The 18,075-nt window shown below is 35.4% G+C and overlaps 1 protein-coding gene across 1 annotated transcript; it reads left to right on the top strand.

Moving 5' to 3' along the window:
* The first annotated feature begins 9,175 nt into the window (after positions 1-9,175).
* LOC106080008 (uncharacterized) lies at positions 9,176-17,545 on the top strand. Its single transcript, XM_056033550.1, has 6 exons — positions 9,176-9,269; positions 12,166-12,385; positions 12,719-12,848; positions 13,343-13,475; positions 15,133-15,281; positions 16,792-17,545. Exons 1-6 carry the CDS (start codon positions 9,255-9,257, stop codon positions 16,850-16,852), a joined length of 708 nt encoding a protein of 235 aa, XP_055889525.1. The 5' UTR covers positions 9,176-9,254; the 3' UTR covers positions 16,853-17,545.
* Positions 17,546-18,075: the final 530 nt, after the last annotated feature.

Consider the following 18,075-nt stretch of genomic DNA (forward strand, 5'->3'; position numbering starts at 1 on the left):
GTCGAATATCTGGACATAACAATGAATGTGTCGAATATCTGGACATAACAATGAATGAGTCGAATATCTGGACATAATGAATGTGTCGAATATCTGGACATAACAATGAATGAGTCGAATATCTGGACATAACAATGAATGTGTCGAATATCTGGACATAACAATGAATGTGTCGAATATCTGGACATAACAATGAATGTGTCGAATATCTGGACATAACAATGAATGTGTCGAATATCTGGACATAATGAATGTGTCGAATATCTGGACATAACAATGAATGTGTCGAATATCTGGACATAATGAATGTGTCGACTATCTGGACATAACAATGAATGTGTCGACTATCTGGACATAACAATGAATGTGTCGAATATCTGGACATAATGAATGTGTCGACTATCTGCACATAACAATGAATGTGTCGACTATCTGGACATAACAATGAATGTGTCGAATATCTGGAAATAACAATGAATGTGTCGAATATCTGGACATAACAATGAATCAGTCGAATATCTGGACATAATGAATGTGTCGAATATCTGGACATAACAATGAATGAGTCGAATATCTGGACATAACAATGAATGTGTCGAATATCTGGACATAACAATGAATGTGTCGAATATCTGGACATAACAATGAATGTGTCGAATATCTGGACATAACAATGAATGAGTCGACTATCTGGACATAACAATGTCACGACGATCCTAGATGGAGGTCAGATAGCCATTTATCAATGTTTTACTTTGACTATCAAATGATTTAATGTTCCAAAGCTCGATTAAGATTCTGTAATCTAAAAACTTTATATGTCAAAGGAACTCCCTTCATGTTATGTCAGAGGTGAACTATGGTATGAATAAAGATCTACATTTCGTTTGCAATTGTTTTAATGTTATATGTAGACACCGTGAGACAAATGTCTTCAAGGGAAATAAAGACAAAAGACTATTTAAACAACAAAGTCAATGCTTTGCTGATATTCTTTTGCGGCAAGAAAGCGGTGCTAGGTGAAAAAGTGTTTTGTTCTGCAGTGGTCACTTACCTTTTTGTGGGTGAAAAAGCCGGAGGGGGGGTGGGGGCTAAGCCTGGTGTTGGTGTGTAAAGAATTCGTCACGGATTAATGATTCCTTTCATGTTTTGTGTGATTCAAATAAGACAGATGGGGGAGGTAAGGGTAGGGGACAAAGAGACTACAAGCGCGACCAATAGCCTGAACACTGACCTGCGACACTGCAACCTGTGGCAGTTTAGACCAATAGCCCCTTGCCAAGGTCGTGACGTCACTGATTTTCCTGGCTAGTTCAGGTAACCCATTCCATGCTCTAATAGCGCTAGGGAAGAAGGAGCATTTGTACAAATTTGTCCCTAGCATATGGAACGAGGAATGTGCCTTTATCTTTGTGTCTTTCTACTACTATAATTGCTACTTTACTTTTAAGTCTTCTATCCTGAAGGCTTTCTAAATTCTTATCTTCTTATCTTATATAATACAGACGTTACTTCAAAAAAGAAGATGATTACGTCCTACGCGTCATGCATTTAGTCATGCAAATTAACCAATGACTTAAATTCTGCCAAGTCACTGGTTTTCCTGGCTAGCTCAGGCAACCCATTCCATGCTCTAATAGCACTAGGGAAGAAGGAGTAGGCCTATTTATACAAATTTGTCCTAGCATATGGGACGAGGAATGTGCCTATATCTTTGTGTCTTTCAGGGTATTTTATTAAATTTTGTATTTGAAGATTATGGTTCGGTGTTTTATGTATAATTGCTACTTTACTTTTGAGTCTTCTGTCCTGAAGGCTTTCTAAATTTAGTGATCTTAGTAAAGGTGATACTCTAATCAAATGGTGATATTCGTTTGTTATGAATCTCACTGCTCTGTTTTGTGTCTGTTCCAGTTTCTTAATGTTTTCTTTTTGTTTTAATTTCGAAAGAAATGGACCTTATTCACCAATCGTAAACAAACAACATTTAGCCACGTGATAATATTGATAAAACAACGAAAACAACTGCCACATGACAGCCTGTGTGTATTACGTAATTTGTATAGAAGATATAGAGGATCATGTGACTAAATGCTGTTTGTTTACGATTGGTGAATGAGGTCCATTCTCAAATTGTTCTTTGTATGCTTTATCCCCTTCAATTATTGCTTTTTTTTCCAGTGTTCTTTTAGCATTTATAAACTGTTGGTTGCTAGCCTTATACTTTGTTATTTTCAATAATAAAGTGTTTGATGTTTTTGATCATCCATGGTTTATTGTTTCCATTAACTTGTTTTTGTTGGAATTGTTAACTCTTCGCAGAATAATAGATATGAGTTCACAGTCTCTGTCAGGTCTTTTATGTCTGGACAGTTCTCAACCAAGATTTCCCAGTTCGTTTTCTCAAAACATCCTCGTAGTGTTTCAACAGCCTGTTCGGATCACGTCTTGGTCGTTTTGTTTTAACGAGGAGGTGTGTAATGGACCTCATTCACCAATCGTAAATAAACAACATTTAGTCACGTGATCTTATTGATAAAACAACGGAAAAAAAACTGTCACGTGACAACCATCATGAATTAAACATGAGATCGTAAATTATATAGAAGAGATAGAGCACCACGTGCTAAATGTTGTTTGTTTACGATTGGTGAATGAGGTCCATTAGGTATAAGATGTACGGGTGTATGGTCCGATTCTCTGAGTGGGAACAAACTTTTACATTTGTAAGCCTTTAATGTTTATACAGATTTGTCAAGTGTTTGACTCTGCCTTGTGGGGAGGGAGACGTTCTGGATATAGTTTGGCAGTGTGTTGTCAGTATTCAGGTTGTTGAAATCTTCAGCTACGGTACAAACAGAACCTGGGTGTTTTGATTCTACGTTGTGTAGCACATCAAGAATTATGTCCATCACAATCGCTGTGCAAAAGCCGTCGGTGGTATGTACACAACAACACACACCTGTGTGAACTCTGTTAGTAGAAAAGCCTAAATGTGACACACAGAACTTCAATGTTTTAGTGTCACACATTTTTATTCCCGATGTTCACATTCTTGGCGTTACAATACTCGATCCTTGTTTTATATAGACTGCGAGCTCTTCTTTTGATTTTCTACTACTGATTGTTCTGTCTGCCCTAAAAACGTAAAATGTATCTAGATCACTAGATCAACTGAAGAGTCGGGTATAAATAAATGTAAACAAAAATTCTTCATTAGGTCCTACTGAACAGGACCTACAAGATCTACACTAGAGCAATCTATTTTTGGGTAACATCTATTAAATTATATCACAAGACAAATGTTCTTCGAATTGGGAATTTCCCACATAGACAAAAAAAGTGCATTATTTTTTTTTTTTAAATATCATCATCATTATCATTAACTCTTTCTCTCCTAACTGACGATACCAGCGTTGATTCCACCAGAACGTGGTAAATAATTACGGAGAGAAAGAGTTAACTTGCGCGTGGTGGTTTGCGTCAAAAAACAAAATCCACTCTTCTCTGTCAGCAGCTGGCCTAAGCAGAACACCGCGAACGAGGCTGCTGGCTGATCCATTCTTTAAGGTTGTCCAGCCAGCTTCTCTTTTGGAAACCCTCTTTCTTCGTTCTCCTCCTACTGTACATCCATCCATCCCAGTGGCGCTACAGCCCATGGAGGGCTCTGGCCTGCTTTAACACATCCTTCCATTCAGATCTCTCCTGGGCCTTTCGTCTCCACGCCCTAACCCCAAGCTGCTTCAGATCTGCTTCCACATCATCTATCCATCGCATTCGGGGGTCTGCCTTTGGGTCGCCTGCCTTTTGGTTTTTGCCTGTATACGATTTTCGCCTCTCTGTTGTCTGACATTCTTTCAAGGTGACCTGCCCAACGTAGTCTGTTCTTTTTTATTTCGTTCACTATTGGTGGGTCTTCATACAATTGATATATCTCCTCCTACTGTACATTGAAGGAAAATTTATTTTAAGAGTCGTGTCATACAATATGGCCGGACCAGCTCAGCTTTCGTCTCTTCGCAGTATTGAGAAGTAGTTGTGCCTGGCAGGGTGTTCACTTGTAAAAGAACAGACTCGTTTGTTTTCTTTCCTTGGTATAGATACCATGTAGCACTTACTCTCAAAGGCTTGTATTCGTTCAGCCTCGACGTTCAGTGTTGTCACAAGCGTTGTAGTCATTGTGTGCTGGATGTCTAGGAGCCGTCCCTAACGGGGGCCATACGCGCTGTGATGGACCCTCGCACGGGTTCGGTGGGACATTATAGGCATACGAAAGGCCCCCACGCGGCTCGGCCTCCGGCCTCGTACGAGAGAGGGAACTCGTGCGGGGCTCAAGGGCGTCGTCACTAGCGACACATCGGACGTGAATACATGATCGCTTCGGATAAGGCGGGATTTCGGACAGAGGGATTGGTGAAGAGCCGATGCCTCATCCTGGCCATGGATAAAAGCCTTTCCTTGGTCAAGAGGTCCTATAATAGGGAACTGGACTTTCTGGGACCTTAAGGACTTCTGAATCAGGTGCTTACAAATGCCCAACCTATGACCGCAGCAGCTGTGTATCAAGAATTGGCCTTTTTAGTTTCATGAGAAGTTGTTAAGGGAAAATATCATCTCTTCGGACGTAAAAATGACAGAGTATGTTAATAATGTCATTTTAATTAGTTAAATGTCAAACTTCGAATGTTAACTAAAATGAAAATAAACTTTTTTTTTTTACTCTTGACTGGCTTTGCCCTTCCCCCCCCCCCCCATTTTTGTTGTCAGGACGTAGTGCCCCTCCCACTTAATTGGGAATGTTTTATTTTTTAAAATACTAGGGCGCAGTGGCTAAGTAATTAAGCGCTTGGCTTCCGAGCCAAGGGTCCTGGGTTAGAATCTTGGTCTAAAAGGGGTACTGTACTATTTTTTTTTTAATACTTTTAAAAAAAAAAGGTTACTACTAATTAGCTTAAAGTATTTAAAAAGTTTGAAAAAAAAATTGAAAGATTGGACAAAACCACAAGTGCGTAACCAGTAATGGCCTTAGGGGGTGGCTAGTGGGGCAACCGCGGCAGGACCCGCGCCAGAGGGGAAGCCCCGCGAACGGAGATTCCCTTTCAGTTTTGAAAACCAGACCAGTTCTAAAAAAATCAGGACTTTTTAGTTCATACTATGGAAGCCTTTTCCTGCATCTATAATTTGAGTATAATTCTATTATTTCTATATGATACCAATTACCGTGCAAAGCTCTTAACATGACATTTTTGGTTTCGAAATACCGTTTAGTTTCGGTAGAGACAGCATCTTACGACCTGTCGATTCTAACAAGTTGTCATTGTTTAAAAGTTTACCTTAGCTTAAAAAAAAGCAACAGTTTGTACAGCGAAATGCTAGAAAAGTTCCGTGACTGAATCCGTCTGCGACCGTCCTAGCAACTATTTGTTAGTTGTTTTTTTTTTTGCAATTTAAGTGTTCCGGTTCCGGTTTTCCTCCGTAATTAATAGTTACTTTCTTACTCCAGAAGATTTGGCAGAAATTATTATTATCTAGTTTGTCGATTTTTTCATGCAAAATGTTTATGAATCGTTAGTAATAATAATAATAATTTTATTTATAAAGCGCTTCTTCTTCTTCTTCATCGTTCTCATTGTTATGTTGGAGTGTTCAGATGACTAGACCAATACATGAGATGACCTGCGCAGTGGTTTCCAAATCAGGGAGATCTCCATAAAGTTTTCTTTCTATTGGGGTGATGTGGGGCTGTTAACAAACAAAATGTAGGCTCAAGACGCTGTAATAACATTACAAACACAAACACGACAGTATAAATCAAAAACTAATCTTAAAAAGTTTTAAACAAGTAGGTCTTAATGTTCTTCTTAAAAGTGGTGTAGCATGTTGTCTGTCTGAGATCAATGGGGAGTGAGTTCCAAACCTTTGGTCCGTGCACTGAAAAAGCCCGCAGACCGTAGCTTTTGAGGGAGAAACGTGACACCACTAAAAGCGTTGAGTCCATTGAGCGCAGGGCTCTCTGGGGGACATATGGAGTAATCAGTTCGCTAAGGCACAAGGGCATCTCATTGTTATATATACACTGATGACAAAGTGTGGCGACCTTGTAATAGATTCTCGCTTTCACGGGAAGCCAATGGAGCGTGCGCAAGAGCGTAGTAGCAGAATCTTGTCTTGTTTTTCTAAGTACTATTCGTAACGTTGATTATTAAAGGCAAAAATTTTACATGCAGAACTATTAGGCTACAATACAGTACGTTATGTAGTCAACAGTACGGTATATAGCCTATAGGTTTACATTGACGGCTCAGAGCCCGGCATATGACACGATGGCCCAGGGCCACGAGCTCTGCTAAGGCCGCCTCTGTGCGTAACATAGTTTGAATGTGGAATGTAATAGTGCGAATATGCCAGAATTTAAAAAAAAAGACAGGAGAGGAAACTATAGTTAACATAGACAATCTATTATGGCAATGTTTTGTATTTATTGATATAATCTTGGATATATAAATACTCGTTAATTAGTTTTAGAGTAATAATCTAGATTTAGATTCTATAGTAGGCCCTATTTGTAATAAAGAATAAAGGCAAATCGAAGATTGTCATTATTGCGAACGCCAGTATGGACAGTATAGAGGGTCTTCTTATGTCCCGACGCTGGGCAGGGCACGTATATATGCCAAAAGCAGTTCTTTTTTTTGGTGAGCTTAAAGGTGGTCGACCTAACAGAGGTGCACCACGGAAACGCTAGACCAGCTTAGGCGCCAACTTGCCTTAGCTGACATAGATTTTTATTTAGATGAGATAACCTGGCTGCATGCGGCTTCAGAGCGAGACAGCTGGAGGTCACTCACAAGGGCCGCGGGATACACATTTTAGACCAAAAGAAAATCCGCTGCCGAGGACAGACGCAGACTGTGAAAAGGAAATCTAATCGACCACCGGCGGACAATAGTTATGCCTGTGGCAAAATATGTAGGTCGCAGCTGGGGCTGACAAAATAAAATATGTAGCCCTACAATAAGTCTAGTTATATAGAGACCTAGATAATAGATATCGTTATTTAGATTTACATCTATATATAGATATAAAATCTATTGATATAGATAGATACTTGCTATATCATTTTTTTAATGTGGGTGGTTATGTGAAGTAATGCGCACTAGCATTCAATCTACATCTCGAATTAGCATAAAGTTACCCACTGACCTATAAAATCCCCCACCCACAACTAAAGAGCACTCGATTTGAGTCATAAAATCACTCAGTTTAGGACTATTAGATCTAGTGATTCCATAGTCTCTCCAGTCTCAGTATTTGATCTAAATCTATTAGAATCTAGAAGTGATTCTAAATCTATAGTCTAGTTTAGCTAGTTTACATACACTGCTGTACTGCCTGTACCCAACTGGTGATAATAGATCTACTAGATTTCTAATCTAGATTCTAATCATAATCTGATCTAATCTAGCCAACCTAGGTAAAAATAATTTATTTTAGGTCCTTCAGTTTAACTAGAATCTAGATATAGATCTAGATCTGCATAAAATTGATTAATTAGTCATCATATTGATTATTGATAGTATATATATACTATTATCTATATTTCTAATCTAGACAATCTAGATCTAGATGTCTAGATAATAAGATATTTTTATTTATGAATCATTGAATGAATGATTATGATATTTATCATATTATCATTAATCATTATGTCAATTATGATCTTTTCTTATCTTAACTCTTAGACTAAGCCTGACTTAGGCTGTCTTATCTTATCTTATCTTATATAATACAGACGTTACTTCAAAAAAGAAGATGATTACGTCCTACGCGTCATGCATTTAGTCATGCATATTAACCAATGACTTAAATTCTGCCAAGTCACTGGTTTTCCTGGCTAGCTCAGGCAACCCATTCCATGCTCTAATAGCACTAGGGAAGAAGGAGTATTTGTACAAATTTGTCCTAGCATATGGGACGAGGAATGTGCCTTTATCTTTGTGTCTTTCAGAGTATTTTATTAAATTTTGTTTTTGTATTTGAAGATGTGGTTCAGTGTTTTATGTATGATTGCTACTTTACTTTTGAGCCTTCTGTCCTGAAGGCTTTCTAAATTTAGTGATTTTACTAAAGGTGTTACTCTAGTCAAATGTGAATATTCGTTTGTTATGAATCTCACTGCTCTATTTTGTGTCTGTTCCAGTTTCTTAATGTTTTCTTGAGTTGAGGGGTCCCAAACGGAGGATGCATATTCTATTATTGGCCTAACCAAGGTTAAGTAACATTTTAGTTTTATGTTCTTATTTGATTTATAGAAATTTCTTTTAATAAATCCTAATGCTTTGTTTGATTTTTTTGTAGTTTCATCAATATGTGGATTCCATGATAGTTTTTCATTTATTATAACACCTAGGTATTTTGCGTTTTTAGTCTGTGATACTGGTTTGCCATGAATAAGATAAGTGGAATTAATTTGTTTTAGTTTTTTTGTTACTAAGTCTTAGTCTTATTCTTAACTCTTACTGCTGTCTTAGGGTCTTAGTCAGACTTAAGACTTTTCACTTAGGCTTCGGCTTAGACTTAGGCCATATTTATATTAATCTAATCAATTCTAATCTTATTATATTTATATTATTATTTATAATATAATATAGATCAGTATAAGTTATTAAATAGTTTAAGTAAGTTAGTCAGTTAGTGACTAATTTTAACTACTATATATATATATACCCAGTGCGGCAGCTCGTGATGATGCCCCCCTACCCCCCCCCCCCCAAAAAAAAAAAAAAAGCAAAAACAAAATAAAACAGAGAAAAGTAGGTGTTTTTTCCCCCCAGAACTAATTTGGATTCAATGTTAAAGTATTGCTACTTTGCCGAACAAAAAAATCAATTTAACAAAAAATATACTCCAAATAAATCTTACGTGCTTTCTTGCTCTATCAATAATTTTTTTCTAAATCTATTTTTGCTACGTATATATTGCCAAATCACTGAGTCGCATATTTTTTCATTGTTTATCGCAATTAATTGATCTGAGGAATTAATAGTTGGGATGGCAACAAAAATTCATGCTTACTTACCACATCATGACATTGCTAATATCATGTGATTTCTTGAATTATCCCGTCCAAAGAAGAATAAATTTCCATCCGTAGTTCTTTCTTGTGTTACTACAGAATCACCACCTTTCACCTGTAATCCTTTGTCTTGTGGCCAATACGTCTTTGAGGTCTGCTACTCCCCAGATCTGTACACATGCCTTCGGCAAAGGTAACATTGGCTTCAGCCGGTCGTCCCGACTATTAGGAATGTTTTTAATGTTTTCCGTTTAAGTGCACAGTCTCGAATAGGCAGTCTATGTTTTTGAAGGTAGACCTAAGTGTCCATTATTTTAGTTTTACAGCGACCAAAACACCAAGCTGAGAAAATAAATGTAGGCTGTATAGTAACTAACAAACCGCCTGCTTCAGATCCAGTAGAAGATTTTCCCCCTGTACTAGTCAATGTCTAGAGTTTCTATAATTTTTGAAAATTAAATCATAACCATCTTGATGGCTTCTCCTCTGGCGCTCCAGCGGGTTTTAACCAAGCGCTTTAGGCTAGTTCCGATTATTTTGGTGAGGACGTCCTAGCAGTGTGCTGAAGTTGATAAAAAAAGGTGTGTAAACGGTCCAGTCTACGAAATGATATCCAAGATTCTTTTCAGGTAGCACTATCAGATTTTTACCCTCTCGACCGTTTGATCCCTACCATCAACCATTTCAACCAGAGATGATAATCTCTCCCTCTCCCTAGGCACGCCAACAGGACTTTTTAGTCTTGAGCAACGACTATAATATTGTTTACTAATAATAACATTACAGGATCACAATGAACTAGTTGGTGATGAAAAAAAAACAACATGTAACAAAAAAAGATAATTTGCATAAAAAATATTGATATCACTGTCATTGCTCTGTGGTCATTAAAGTTTACTAGAAACTAACAAGAATCATAGTGAAATATGTTAAGTATGTCCTGAAGAATTAAGGCAACTATTGTTGTAGTTGGGCCGAACACTTTTAATCATCGACACAGGACGCCATCTTAGGCAGGAAGGACATGTTCACAACAAAAGACACATAACTGACAAAGACTAAGGACTATAACTTACATATCAAATATTAACATCCTTCCCTTTCTATTGACAAAACATATTCACTACAACATTCCAAAATGAACACATGGCATATTAACAAAATGAAAATAAACAACAACAATTATTCTATATCTAAGAGTTCAGAGGTTTAAGCTCTCGATCTAGATGTACCGAGCAATGAAATAACAACATGTACCATGTGCCCCAGAAGAAAATGGGTATGCAAAAGAGCATCGCCTTAAGAGATTTAAACAAATCTAGAAAATTTGATACAACCTGGTCTACAGCTTACATTTAATTTAAGAAAGAACATGGGAGATAAACATAGTAGCAAAATAATTAAATTTGTAGTTAACATTTCAAATACAGTAGTTTGGGTAATTCTGCAGGAGTTCAAGGGGCAGCCATCTTTGTTATTGTTTAGACTGTAATCTTGTATCTTGGGTTTTCTCTCTGATCTGGGTTTTTGTTTGTTTTTTATTTTTGAAGCTAAATAATATGCCAGATCTAGCTATACCGGTATCATCTAGTCCTAATAAGTCTATTAATTAGACTCATAATCTAACTGCTAGAACTAGACTAATTAGTTTACTAGAATATATATTAATATGACAAGGTTCTTAAAGGCAATAAAGGTCAATTAATTTTTGGTAATAAACTGTGCTGATATTTATTGTAGGCCTAGTTAAATTTAGATTCTCTATAATAATAATATCAGACTAATGCAGAATAGATATAGACACTATTTAACAATTAAAAAGAAGACAGAACAATAAGAAACGTATAGTATTGACACCAAGTCAAAATTAAAAGAAAAAAATAGCATAGCTTTGAAAACACAGAAGTAATGATAATTCTTGGTATTTTTTAAGACACTATCTTTGGATTTCTTTGGAACATAAACAATAACAAAATAGTAACAAAGATGGCTGCCCCTTGAACTCGTGCAGAATTACCGTAGTTTGTGTTTTTTTTTCATATATGTACAATGTTGTCTTTACTGAGAAAGTTTATCCTTAGATTGATGCCCCTCACCACTTGATGCCCCGTGCGGCCGGCATTACCGCACATTGCTAGCTACGCCACTGCAGTCTACAGTGATTACTAAGCAATAAAAAATTAGAAGAATCTAGATCTAGAATAGATTATAATAAGTCTAATTTATTCTAACTATTCTGCATTATGATATTTATATGTACAGACTAGACTCTAGATCTATTCGGACTATTCAGACAGTCTATTATAAAGTCTATAGTCTAATAAGTCCTAATACTGCCTAATAGTAGATTGTAGTAGATGTATAAAAGTAATGAATTATAATTTATAATAAATCTAGATCTAGACTCTAGACATAGTCATAGAATAGAGTATATGTCTATACAATAGACCTAGAGACTATTAAATAGACTAACTATCTCAGTATCATCTATCAATCTATCTTATCTTATACTAGTAACTAGTTGTACTCAACTTATAGATCTAGATATAATCTAAATTACACAGACTTAACTTTAAAGCCATAAGAGTATATTAAATATTTTGATTTCTGAATAAATAAGCGAAAGAAAAGTCAGAGTGCTGGGGGGGGGGGGGGGTAGGGGAGAAAAGTGATACTAGAATTCATGGGCCAAAAGTGTGTGTGTGTGTGGGGGGGCAGGATGTTATATATCAGTTCATTTCCAATAGAAGTCAAAAGTTTATATTGGAGAGCATTTTTATAGGCAGAGTGCAAAAAAAAAAGAGGAGGGCAGGTTTCCAGAGAGAGAGAGAATGAAAGATAGCTAAAAGATAAGGAGGTAACGTAACATTTGCTAGAATTCATTGGCTAAAAAATTATGTTGGGGGATCATTAAAACGTGGGCAGTTATACTAGAAATGCAAACAATTTTTAAAAAAAATATGGGATGTTTCTGCCGAAACACACAATTAATAGCCTGGGAACATGTCAAGGGGCTTAGCTAGTGTGTAATGCTAATATTATATGGATAAAAAAGTTTGTAACAATTAATTTCTTATTTGTGTTTGTAGATACAAATGGGCAAGTGGTCTGTTCTTGTATTGGTGGCAATAGCAGTTGCCTTGGCTGAGGGCGTTAATCAATACAGGTCTAGAGACGAATTTCGTCAGATATGGAATTATACAGATTTTCCAGACCCACAATCTCCCAATGAAGAAGAGCGCCTTCGTTGTCATCGACACTCTATATCTAGTGTCTGCAATCCAAACAATATTATCAGCAAAACTGATGGTAAGTAAAACTTTATCTTAGTAGATCAATTTCGTTGAACACATTAACCTCCTTCAGTCGTAAAACGACTGCGTTTTATCTTGAAAAGCACTCTTTTATGTGACTGTATAGCCTTTTTTTTCTTGAGAGAGATTCCTGTCCACAGGCATTTGCTTGTAATAAATACTTGTAATTATTTACAGCTGCAAGGTTTTTATCTAGGGCTTTTAAAAGAAAGGATTGGACCCTCTTAAGTCCTCACTCAAATAGTTTGTTGATAATGTCGAAGCTGATGGGTAGAATCTAGATATTGTATATTAATATTATTAAACGTTTTATGCATTATATTTTCAGCTGATGCCATAGATAATGAGATCACCAAGATATACAAAGAAACTCAGTGTTCTTGCCATGAGTGCTACAAAAACAAGCATGGCTATGCTATTAGAGTGGCTTTGATCAATGAATTTGAAAAGTTTAGAAAGTAAGTTTCATGAGTAATATAGATTATCAAGCTGAACTTGATGACACTATTAATCAGCAAAATAAAAAAGCAAATTAAATAAAAATACTTAAAAAAAACAACAACAAAGCTTTTATTGAGTTAAGGAAGACTGCTATAAACAGTTGTTTTAAAGTTATTTTCTTTATTTTTTATAGGGATACTTGGGTAATTGATGTTTGCAAGTTGATGTATTTTTGTAGAAAAGAAATCATATTTGAAAAGACAATGTGAATTATCAAATCTTTATAATTGATTAATATACATAGTCTCTGATAAAATCTTTTCATAATTTTAGATATAATCTTTACACTAACTAATCATTTTATTTTACTCAAGCTGTCTTTCAATTAATGTCTAATTCTTTACACAATGCCTACGCTAATTTTTTTTTACACAATGCTATGAAAATGTTGCTAATGCAACAAATGCAATTGAGTTATTCAATTATTTCATTCCTATATCTGCACTCCTAGGAATGCTCCACTCTCCAAAAAGGAATTATTATGGGAAGCTAAAATGTTCACCTATTTGCTGTCACAGAAATGGAGAATGCAAGGCTCTTGCAATGAAACTGTCTTGATCTTTTATTCCAAAAATGACAATGTGGTGAGTCAACAATTAATAAGTTAAAACATTTTTCTACTTTTGAGGAATAGGATTTTAAAAAAATACAATTATATATACCATAATTAATAGAATTCCATTGGATATAATTTTTTTCTTGTGCAACAAATTCGTTGTTATTTTTTTCACACATATTATGTCAAATATTGTACTTAATCATTAGTATATTTATAAACTATTTTTTTAGAGCTGTAGGCTGCAATTTAAGTTTTATTTTGTTATCTTATGAAATACAGACGTTACTTCCAAAAAGAAGATAATTATGCCCTAAGCTATAATCAATGACTTAAATTTTGCCAAGTCATTGATTTTCCTTGCTGACTCAGGCAATCCATTCCATTCTACAATAGCACTAGGGAAGAAGGAGCATTTGTACAAATTTTTCCTAGCATATGGAACAAGGAATGTGTCTTTAGTTTTGCACTATGTTATGGTCATTGCTCAGTATTGCCTGAATGTGGAATGCTGGGACTGTGTGTTGAATGAGGAGGTCCGAGAACAAGTAAGAGTCCAGAAAAAAGGAAAACATAATTCAAATATCTATAAGAGTAACAAATTCATAGTTGTATGTTGTTTGATAATAAGTCAATAAGAATCTCATGTTCTCATAAAACACTAATTTGGTAAAGTAATCATGTTTACACAACTAACATCAACTACCCAGCATTATACATAAGTACTCTGACAAATTTGTATGTGCTCCTCCTTCCCTAGTGCCATTAGAAAACGAAATGGGTTGCCTGATTCAGCCAGGAAAACCGACTTAGAGTTTAAGTCATTGGTTAACATGCTTGACTAGATTGACATATGAAATGCGTAGGACGTAATTATCTTCTTTTTTGAAGTAACTTCTGTAGTATATAAGATACATTTTGTTGTTTTGATGAGGCATAACATCCACAGAAACCATTTATTTTAAATACATACCTCCTATGGACATTTAGGTAACTTTTATTAAAGAATAGATTTTACATAATTTTAAAAAAAAGTAAAGTTTCCCCTTTCAAACCTTGCGATCTGTGGGGCAGATGATGAAAAGGTAATCTGTTTCTGTGGCCCACGGTTAACAAGGGTGTCATGTGGCCAGCACAACAACCAACCGCCTTTACTTTTTCCCAATTAATGTCAGGTACCCATTAGAGCTGGGTGGCCCAAAGATCCCAAAATTAAAAATCCCAGCCTTAACCAGGATTCGAACTCGGGACCCTCGGTTCGGAAGCCAAGCGCTTTACCCCTTAGTCACCGCTCCTCTAGATTTTACATAATACAGGTACCTATTTATAAACATTACAGTTCACTATAACACATTATTATTTTATCCATGGCGCTATGTAATACTCAGTGCTCTTCGGTCTAGTCTCTATGTTGGACATTTAGGGAGAGGGTGTATTTGAGAGTTTTCCATGCAGCCTTGAGGCGCTCTCAGGAAACAACTCAGCTTGAGCCAACTCTTAACTTTAAAATTCCTAATCTTCATGTGGATTCCCATTTTTTGTCTTTCTGTTGGTTAGCCAAGCAGTTGCATTATAATTGTGGAAATATAGCTGTGTAGTGTATTTGTAGCTGCAGTGTTTGTAGCTGTAGTGTTAAGATATTGGGAATATAGCTACTAAATGTGTGATTACTCTTGTGATTGTAGCTGTTTACCCTGACCAGAGAGATTGCTGGAAAGAAGCTGTTTGATAGAGATATTGCTCGGATCTCTATGGCAGTCCGCTCATACTTTGTCAATTCAGATGATACCCGCAGTATTGGTGATGGCTTGTTGGAATTGATTCGTAGATACAGGTATGGATCATTAACTGGAATTGTATTTGTCTTTATTACAAAATATATATATATATTATTTTGTAATGAAGACAAATTTGTATATATATATATCCCTTAAATAAGCCAAAATTAGTAAAAAGTGAAATCGGAAATGATTTTAACCCTACAAGCCCTGAGCCCTTGAAACAAACTGTTGCCCCCCTCTTTACTTACTGTCTATCTCTAGATCGAATGAAAATCAAGATTTTTTTATTATCGAGCAATCTCTCGCAGTATCTTTTGTTGATGTAAAAATATTGCTCTTCATCAGATTCTGACTCTTGATCAACTAGAGGCTTATTACCTACCTTTTATGTGCCTAATAACTATTAGTCCTTGGAAATATGTCCGATTGGTTTTAAAAAAAGAGTGGCAACGTGTTTTTGCTCTTGTATCTAAATGACTAAAAATGAGTGATCTCAAAATTATTTTGGAATACTGAGACTGAAGAGCTCAAATCCAGGCATTTAAAACAAGAAAATGTTAGTGAAAGTTATGCTTTTGTGTTTAAGGTCCTCTTATTATTATGTTGATAACTTAGATTAATAACTTATCTATCTTGAAAATTTGCAATTCTGCACCTTTAAGGAACTTTTGATGAATAAAGTTTGAATATTTACCACTAGAATCTAACCCTAACCAGACCCTTGATTTATTTTTTTAATGTCACTTGCCTTATCATACTACACTTTAAGGTGGCAAATGGCTGGTAGTTAGTAACATACCAGAGAACTTTTAAAATGAGTCATTTAAATACCTAGGGTCAAACATAACAAAAGGATCAATAAGAGAGATACAAACATGTTTAAGACTGGCATCCGCTGTCATGAACAAAGATTGGAAAATCTGGAAGAGAAACATCAGCTTCCAAATAAATTAAAAATTGAATTAAAACTGTTTTTTTTTCACTAGTGGTCTCTGAACTGCTATATGGTTGTGAAAGTTGGACACTGAACACTGAGGCTGAAAGAAGAATTCAAGCCTTTGAGAATAAATATTACAGAAAAATACTGGGTATCAGATACCAGGAATCTCTATGATAAACGAATTTGTACTTTCCAAGTCAGCACTCTGGCGGGCAAAAAGGAGGAACTCTTCAATACCAGTACAGTGAAATTGTAAGACATGAATCATGTCATAAGTCATTCTTAAAGTATAATGTAGAGAGCATGAAGAAAGGGTCCTCCAAAGAAAAGCTGGCTGGACAGCGTCAAAGAATCAACCGGCCTCTCTCTTGCTATCCTGCTAAGAACAGCTGCTGACTAGGAAAAGTGGAGGAGTTTGGTTTCATGAGCTGTCACAAAACCTCTGATTTATTTAAGTCAAGAGACAGATGAGATGAGAGTTTACTGCAAGGCCATTGATGTAATGAAACCCTTCATATTAATTATAATCAGCATGTTTTTTTTTAATTGTATTTCTGTGTTACGTTGATGACATTGTTTTTACAAATCTCTGTGTACTCATTTAAATGTTTTTTTGTTGACAGGCTGATATTTGATGGCAAATATCAAGAAGCTTTCAAGTCTGTCTCTGGAACAAAACCCTAAGTTTGACTGCTTTACTGACTAAACCAACTTGAGTCAACATGCTTACAAAATTAGGCTTTGTAATGATCTTGCAGGAACTAATTAAATCCCTAACATATAGGATTAGATTAGTAGATTTATGTAATTATAATTTTATTCTATTTTTAATTACACAGTAATTTTAATGTTTTTTTTTTTCGACCTGTCTGCAGTTTAAATGATCATTTAGTTGATTTGTGTTTTAAATCTTACTTATTGATTCTATAGTCTGAAAAATACTAAGATGAACAATTGTATTTTTCTATGCAGTTGATTATATTGTCCTATAGTAAAACTTGATTCCTGTCTGAAAACATTCAACAAGATGTTCATACCTAGAAATTGATATTTGAATTGATCTGTTATGAAATTTTCTTTTTTGTTCTTAAAAATGTAATAATTGGTGCTACATTTATTGTGTGTGTGTTTTTTCAAACTTTTGTATGTGTGTGCTATGCTCTTTTATTTACACTTGACTATATTTTTTAAAGAATGTTTTTATAAGTGCCTGAACTTTTTTTTCGATATCACTTTATATATTTAGATCTATTTTTTTGTATCAGCTTTTTCCAGTACATTTTCTAAATATTCTTCTTGGTGCTACACATTTTATTTTGATATATATACCTTGTAAACATTATATTTTCATTAATAATAAATATTTTACACTTAAAAGTAATGGTTTGTCTTATATGTTGGCGTCTTAGTTTTGTGATGTATTTAGGAGGAGAGGATCTTAGCAATGGAATTGAAATGCTACAGAAAGATCCAAGGTCACATACAAAAAAAGCATCACAAATGAAGAGATATAGAGACAGGATTAGTCCAGCAAACGGTCCCCATGATGATCTGCTGCTATCAAAAAACACAAACTAAAATTCTATTGCCACATGTCAGACATTTTAGTTCAAGAAGTTTATTTAAATATGGTAGTGTTGTGTGATTTTTGATGCCCTTTTTATAATATTCTCTAAACGGTGCAACAGTTTAGATGAAGTTATTCCATATGTTAGCAGATTTTGCATAGTCGCACAGTAAAATTTATCTAGGATCTTATTTAGTTTAAAGCTATTAAGTTTGTATAGGAAAAATAGCTGCTGGGCTGTTTTCTTTGTTAGAGTTTCAAGGTGCACTTCCCACATAAGCTTGTTATCAACATTAACACCTAGATATCTATGACTTCACTGACACCTAGATATCTATAT

This window comes from Biomphalaria glabrata, chromosome 6 (assembly GCF_947242115.1).
Source record: "Biomphalaria glabrata chromosome 6, xgBioGlab47.1, whole genome shotgun sequence".
In the NCBI taxonomy this organism is placed as follows: Eukaryota; Metazoa; Mollusca; class Gastropoda; family Planorbidae; genus Biomphalaria; species Biomphalaria glabrata.